Here is an 8,198-nt window from a genome sequence, read left to right on the forward strand (position 1 = left end):
TATTACAGTGTGTGACCATTAATCAAGGCACTTGAAGATTTGGCAGCTGCAATAAAAAAATCTCATTCAGCACAAGCAGTGTCTTTAGGAGATGGTTAACACCCATGACACTGTGACAGCGTAAAAACAAAGTCACGGGTTATTTACCTGATGGTAAACTATCTTACCCAAGCCGGTTAAAAACTACACAAACAGTGAAGACCATGCAAGAAAGCTCCGGAAAAAGCAAGTGCGTGGACAAAAACAACATTTTGTTTTTATCGACATGTAAACATACATTCATTTAGGTTATTTTGGTTACGGTGCTCAAATGCTAATTCACGAATGGTAAATCATTCTAGTATTTTTCAAGTATGTTAAGTTATAATCCTCTAATATTCTGCCCAGAAAGAAACACAAAGATGTACAAACCCAAAACGCAATTTGCCCCAAACCACTCCCCCTTGCTACTAGGGTGTATTTTATATTCCTGACTGTTGGATAAAACATGAATAATTTGCCTTGATTAATTAAAGCTGTTGGGTAGTTGCTGTAAGGCAACACAGCTGAGTTCATATTAGCCATTTTTCTATTTGTTTGTTTCTCTCTTTTTTGGCAGGAATTAATGAGAAGAACAGGAAAAATGAACATTCCTATGTGGGATGTCTGTTAAGAATTAACAGAGAAATAAAATCACTTTTTTTAGATCATATTGCTCTCTTTTTTGTTTCTCCAAAAAAAAATAATAATCTAAAAGCTACTGTTTATTCTACAGCTAGTCTAGAAAATGAACTTGGACTCCTCCTATACAGAACACATAGGGGAACTCCACAGTTCTGTAACACACTGCAAACACAAGCATCAGAAAGAAGGTGAACTGATTTTTATTCCCTGTTCAAGCTGCAAAGCTTCACATTGCTCAATAAACCAAATGTCATTTAGACCTTGATGGTGTTTTATTTTTTATTTGCATCTTTTCTAACATTGGATTTTTGTGTAAAGTGACCAGCGGGGCCAATGTCAGAAACTACTGAAGCACACTTGGTTTTTTGTTTTTCTTAGGGAAAGTCTTTATAAATAATAAAATTGCAGCTTGATCAGAAACTAACAACTGTTTTTTTTAAATATAGGTAGTTCTGTATAATATCCTGTGGTGTCTATCAATACTATTAATCATTATATATTTACATATTTATAAACTTTATATAGTTTACCCTGATGTAACTGCAGAGATGTCATTTTGTAAACACTGAAACAAATTAAGGTACCTCAACACACACACACACACACACACACACACACACACACACACACACACACACACACACACAGCCTGTGAAGCCTAAAGACTACGTCTCAGGGTGGGACTGCTTTATTGCTTTCCTCCGGTCATCCTCTCTGTCCTAACGTCGGTGCATCCCTCTCTTCATTGAAATGACAGGCTGGGTGAGAGCACGCACACACACACGCACACGCACACGCACACGCAGACGGACAGATTCCACAGACTCCATCACCACATCACAAGAAAAATGAAAATAAAGAAACAAAAGTGCAAACCTCTCCTCTGATGTCTCCCAGCAAAGAAATAAAAGAAAGATGAAAGTAAAAGAATATAGTACTGAGGCCTCTACGCTCCAAAACTTATTAGTTAGTCCAATCATCATCATCATCATCATCATTATCATCATCATCATCATCATCATCATCATCAACCTTTCCTTATTCGTGTCTGTGCTGCCTATATATTGTATATGTAAATATATATATAAATATAAATATATATATATATATATATATATATACTGTGGGTGTGTATGTAAGTGTGTGTGTTTGTGATCCCCATTTCATGGGCCTGTACACCCTCCCTGTCCAACTCCTCTAACAAAAGAGAGCGTGGCCAGATCAGTGAGTAGCAGCCATGCTGGCGCTTAATCTCTCTCTTTGTGCTGAGCACGTTATCATTAATCCACTGGACTTTAGGTGCCGTCACACACCGGCTCCAACATGGCAGCCATGTTGGATCACCTGTATCACTTAAAGGAAGGGTTTACATTTTTGGGAAGTATGTTCTTTTCCTTTTTTTTTGTTTTCTCCAACAGTTAGGGGAGAAGATCGATACAGCTCTCATATCTGTGCCTTCACTATGGAGCCAGCAGACGATTAGATTAGCTTAGCTTAGCATAAAGACTGGAAGCGGGGGGAAACAGCTAGCCTGGCTCGTCAAAGCTCAAACACACAGCTACAGGTATCTTTTAATGATGTGTTCACACAATGGTGGGAAAATCCAGTTTGGGATTGTTGTTTACCGTCACGCTGTTTTCCCTTAACGTTGTTGACCTTCGCTGCGTCACACATCTGGAGCTGTTTACACTTTACATCGTGAACTTTACATTTAAATACAATCTACAGTTTAAATTTGCTGAATGAATTATACTAGTGTTCATATTGGATTGTATTTTGAGCTGTGTGGTGAGCTGCTTTGCTAGCCGTTTCCCCGTTCTCCCGTCTTTATGCTAAGCTAAACTAAGCTAAGCTAACTGACTCCACGGTCAACGCACGGACATGATTATTTCCCAAAATGTCAAACTATTACTTTAACGACACAGTTTAAACATGGTAAGTGCACGTTTCAGTCGGAGAACCAGCTTCATGGTGGTTTCGTTTTGTCGCACTTGATTATTAGTGATGCAGAAAAAAAAAAAGTTGCAAACTGGCAAGAATCGGCTTTTACTGAGTCTCGCCTCTAAAAACTCTCATGAGAGTTGTGCTCAACAACAGAATTAAAAACAATAAATTGATTAAAAAATAACATTATTCATACTACAATCTCATAATTTGTACGAATTATTAAAAGGCACTTTTTGTGTTTAAACCCTGAAGAAAATACCCTCAGAACAGGTATTTAAATTATTACAAAATTCTTCATTTAGATGCTCCGTGTTAAATACGTATGAAAACCTTTATTTATATGTTTGTTTGTTTTGTTCAATCAAATCAAATATCTGCTTTGTTGTGTCTTTTTGATCGTAAATTTGTTTTATCTTCGGCTTCTTCCTCCCCTCCCTCACTTTTATCATTGTGTCTTTTACTATGACGTTCGTGTTCGACAGTGTTGTGTTTAATTTTTCTTTGATTGCTTTAAAATGTTGGTGAATGACAGAAAATTCTCACATCTGGATCACATGTGCACAGACCTCTGTCCGCACCGACTCCAGATGTGCTACCGGAGGATTTCTGCAGAGCTGATGTTTTTAAAAGTTGAGCTCACTTTTTCGTACTGTTGCTGATATGACTGATGTGTAGACAGGGCATCAGCAGGGTGCCATCAGTGTAATCTGGCCAAACTCCTTCTTTCCCTATTCCTGGTTCATAATTCTGAGATTAAAATAAGCGGCCGACTCCAGCTGAATCTACTAGTTAACATCTGCCTTGCAGAGCGTCAGTCTTTTGCTGGAGGGCGTGCTCGTGTGGTTTAATGCTGTTGTGCATTTGTAGGTTTTTCTATGTGTATACAGCATGTGTGTGAGGTTGTGTGAGTGTGTGAGTGTGTGTGGGTTTTAGCTACACGGCCAGGTCGTCGGGGCGAGCTCGGACGCTGCTGTTCTTGCTGGCCCGACTCGGCTTCCGGATGTCTGTCGCCGCGGCAGACGGAGGCTGATGCATCTCCGCCCTGGTGACCACGGTGAAGTCGTCGTGTGGGACCATATAAGGCGCTGTGGTGTTTTCCTCATCCAACGCTGTCTCCTGTGGCGTGAGGGGGGAAAGAGGGGTATTACGAGGAAGTGTGGGAAACATTGAGCGTTGATCCTCGTGCGCGGGAGTCGACTCCTCCTGAGGAGAGGAGGAGGTGGAGGTGGGAGGAGAGGGAAGAGTAGGAGGGTAGGAGGAGGTGGAGTTTTTTCCATTGCGGAGCTCCAGTGCCATGTTGCTCCAGTTCTGCTCCATTGCAGTCAGCTGACCGCGGCTTCCCACGCTCCCTTTGTTACGGCCGCCGTAAAAGGAAGTGGGCAGGGTCTCCAACAGGTAGTCGTCTGGGTGGAACCCTGCGCCATCCATCTTGAGCTCAGCGGGCAAAGGGGCGGTGGCTTCTGTTGGACTGTAAGCTCTTCCCCCCGACGCTCCGGCCCCCACCACGGTCACACTGGCGTACGCCGGCAGACAGTCGAGCACCGACGGGGCGGTCTGCTCAGGAATCGTCTCCGAGTCTCCTCGCTCGTCCGGACCGAGCAGCAGCGACTCGGTGTCGGGTACGAACTCATTGGTGACCCCCTGTTTGACCTTCTTCCAGCCCAGGTGGTAGATCTCGAGCAGGTTGAGCAGCAGAGAGACACAGGCAACCACGAGCATGAAGATGATGAAGATCGTCTTTTCCGTGGGCCTGAGACAACAAACAGACAAAAGTAGATTTAACTCACAAACACAAACAAATGTGTTTAGAGAAACGTATCGGCTCTTTATCGGATTTGGCAAAACGTACATTTCAACCAAGTTAGTCGTCAACACAAAAGATTAGAACGAGCAGATCAGCTAAGCAGCCACACAAGCTGAAGCTAGAACGAAACCGTCTGAACCAGCATTTTATCTCAAGACTGTTATGTCCATGTCTTCCAGGTGAATCATCAACCACTGACTTTCTGCATGTAGCTTTAGCCTCAGTGTTTCGACTGCAGCTCGAGTCTTTTACCACGGTATCATGTATGTGGCCATCAGATGCATATTCAAGCTACAGCTGATGAAGTCTGTCATTTCTACCAGAAATGGCTGGAAAAAAAGGTAAAGGTGCCACCATTAGTAATTGCTTGCAGCTTGACAGGTGTAGCTGTGGGGGCGTGGCTTCAGTGAGTCATCCCGGTTCCCTTGACAAAAAGCCAAGTTAGCAACTGACCTTTTTTTTTGGAGATGTAAAAGCTTTAAGAAACCATCCAACCAAAATGGTCCAAAAGTGCGAACTGATTTCTGGGTTTTAGGACACACACACACACACACAGGTTGTCATAGGTCACTTTTGGGGACATTACATAGACTTACATTCATTTCCTGAAGACTTACTCTCTAACCTTAACCTTGAGCTATTTCCCATTTTTGTTCCCAATTGGACAATTAACTGGTCTGAAATGTGTCCCCAAATGTAGCCTATGACAGAAACACACACACACACACAAACAAGAAGAAAATGAAGACAAAAAAAAAAAAAGAGATGGCTCCTCTGAGGAAGTCCTGCTCTCTAACCTGGAGATGAAGCAGTCCACAGTGTTGGGGCAGGGCCAGCGGCCACATTTATAGAGCGGCCTCAGGTGGAAGCCATACAGGAAGTACTGTCCCAGGATGAAGCCCACCTCAAACAGAGTCTTGAAGATGATGTTGAAGATGTAGGTCCTCAGTAACGCCCCGCGGATACGGATCTTCCCGTGCTCGTCGCGAATCGGCGGCTTCTCCTTTTTCCCGCCTCCTCCTCCTCCTCCTCCTCCGTCACCGACCCCGTTGTGAAAGAGGGGGTCGTGGTCTTCCTGGTGCCGTCCGGCCTTCCTGAGCTCCTCCTCCCTCTCCCGTCTCTTCTCCTCCATGCGGACGATGTGCAGCACATGGCCCAGGTAGATAAGGGTGGGCGTGGAGACGAAGATGATCTGCAGCACCCAGAAGCGGATGTGGGAGATGGGGAAGGCCTCGTCATAGCAGACGTTCTCGCAACCGGGCTGTTGCGTGTTACATGTGAAGTCTGACTGCTCGTCCCCCCAGACCTCCTCGGCCGCTGCACCCAGCACCAAGATGCGAAAGATGAAGAGGACAGTCAGCCAAACCTGGGGAGGAAGGACCAACAGATTCATTAGGTTCATCAACAATTTAACAATTCTTGCTCTCTGATAATCAATCAATCAATCAATCAATCGCTCACCTTTCCAATCACAGTGGAGTGTTCTTGAGCGTTCTCAAGCAGCCGCCCTAGAAAGCTCCAGTCACCCATGCTTCACTCTGTTTTCTAGCCTGGAGAGAGAAACGAGAGTCGGTGGTGAACAACACAAACGGGACGAGGTATTTGTTTTGAATGATAAGGCCGGTGTTGTTTTTATGTTTTTATTATTGTCAACAAATTCCACAAAGACACCAAAACCAACATCGTGTCCGACTTCCCCGCAAACGATATTCTAAACATTGCATTTATTTGGAGATATTTTCACACTTGGGGCAGTGGGAGAAATAACAGAACCATATTAACTTGTGAGGGGATGTTCTGGTGTTTGGCGATTTGTTGACAATAAGACTTTATAAAACATGACACAACAGCAATTTAGCTTCTGCACAGACCCGACCACTTCTCCTCATCAACACACCTGTTGTCAGTTTTGGTAAATCTGAAACCTACGGCAGGTTTTGAGGTCGGAGCAGACAACGAAAAGACAAGGGAGGCAGACTTACTAAAATATTGTTGTATTGTCAGTGATAAATCCATCGACCAGAGACCAGAAGAAAAACAATATCTGGAAAGAAGAGACAAAATGCTCTTGTCAACTTTAAAGGTAACAAACCACACAAAGTCCTCATCACTACTTTTAATGCAACCAAACCAAACCAGCTTCGTGTTTAGTGACTCCAGGACCGCTAACATGAGCAATACTGAAATCTGTGAGCGGTCATGCGTCATAAAATGTAGATTAGAAGAATAAAGTGGGGTTATAGCGTTAGCATAGCATGTAGGGCAATAGCTTTTCTGAAGGGGAGGACACATTAGTTCATCACATCCCAGAGATTTAATATTTACAGGTGGAGATATATGAGAGTTTATACTGCAAACACTTGTCTGTTTCACATTCAGCACATGCAGAGCAGAAGTCATGCGCTCACCCGATGAATGGATGAATAGAACATTAAGTCCAATCTGAACTCTCCGGAGGGAAATATCTGTCTCTTTAGCAACTAATAATCCATAATGATTATGGTTTCTGCTGAAGAGCGTATCTGGAGAAGACACTGAGGAGAACAGAGAGAGCGGATCGAAACCAAAACAATGAGCTGAAAGACGCTGAAATGTTAAAATGCTAAAACAGGGGAGTTTTACACATACGCAAATGTCCGTTACATTCAAGGCCTCGCCAAACTAGTTGACGCAGAGCTGATGGAGCCTATCAGTGCCTGGTGTTTCAGAGTACGGTATAGTTTTAAATCCGCTGTCTGCGGCGACATTCCCCGCACCGGCAGCAATGACTGGTTTTCCAGAGCTGAAGAGAGGAGTGAGCGACGGCGACTAGGAGTCTGTGGAGGAGAGAACGAGGAGGCGTCTCAAAGTTTCAGAACTGTCTCCACAAAAAGCACCGAAGACGCCGTTTCTGTACAAGTTTGCTGCAGTGTCTTGTCTGGTACCAACCAGACTAGTCCTAATTACATTAATTACAATTAAAAGAAACCGTTAGATTGTTTATATTTATGTTTTTCTGAAATCTGAAAACTACTAAAGACAGAATAAAACTTCACATCTCAATCGCATCTGTATGTTACTCTGCAAATGTGTACGGTGCATGTGTGTGCGTGTGTGTGTGTGTGTGTGTGTGTGTCTGTGCTGCAGGGCTGGCTGGCTAGTGGACAATGGCTGGCCATCTGTGGGAAGTGAATGAGTGGATAACAGGTTGTCCCTGTTGAATGCTGGACTCATCACATCCCAGGAATGCTGAGGAGGGCAAATGTTTGCCTGGGATCGACTGATACACACACACAGACACAGACACACACACACACACACACACACACACACACACACACACACACACACACACACACACACACACTCGTTACAGTAGCATACATTGCTCCTGTATGTCTGACCTCCACACTGTCACTAGTGAATAGAAGCCACTAACTTCACTTACTTCTAATATAAACTGTGAATATCCCGATGGAATAATGAAATGAAAATCCACGATAGAGAACCACTGACAAACTGAAGGTTTATATGGCAAAATATAAAATAGAAATATAATATTACATTGGCCCCTTTAATACAGTAAAAGATTCAAAAATCCACCTTAAATGTTGTCATAGCATCTGTGCTAAAGCGGAGTCGACGCAGATGATGTCACTTTTCCAAAGTCCTGAACGCACAGAGAATCATGTTCTCAGCTAACGAATGAAAAGCTCTATTAAGAGCCCACTGATGCTCCAATCTACCGTAACAGCGGCATGTGTACATATACATGATGTGTTGACGTGATGAAATACCATCTGTC

General features: G+C 43.5%; 1 protein-coding gene across 1 annotated transcript; it reads right to left on the reverse strand.

The window, feature by feature from the left end:
• Positions 1–2,774: 2,774 nt before the first annotated feature.
• On the reverse strand, positions 2,775–5,952 carry LOC111646006 (gap junction alpha-3 protein-like). Its single transcript, XM_023395371.2, has 3 exons — positions 5,876–5,952; positions 5,212–5,780; positions 2,775–4,360 (listed from the first exon to the last, which is right to left on the reverse strand). Exons 1-3 carry the CDS (start codon positions 5,942–5,944, stop codon positions 3,544–3,546), a joined length of 1,455 nt encoding a protein of 484 aa, XP_023251139.1. The 5' UTR covers positions 5,945–5,952; the 3' UTR covers positions 2,775–3,543.
• Between the last annotated feature and the right edge of the window lie 2,246 nt (positions 5,953–8,198).

This window comes from Seriola lalandi, unplaced genomic scaffold (assembly GCF_002814215.2).
Source record: "Seriola lalandi dorsalis isolate HSWRI2012SDOR001 ecotype SW California unplaced genomic scaffold, Sedor1 jcf7180002054962, whole genome shotgun sequence".
Taxonomy (NCBI): Eukaryota; Metazoa; Chordata; class Actinopteri; order Carangiformes; family Carangidae; genus Seriola; species Seriola lalandi.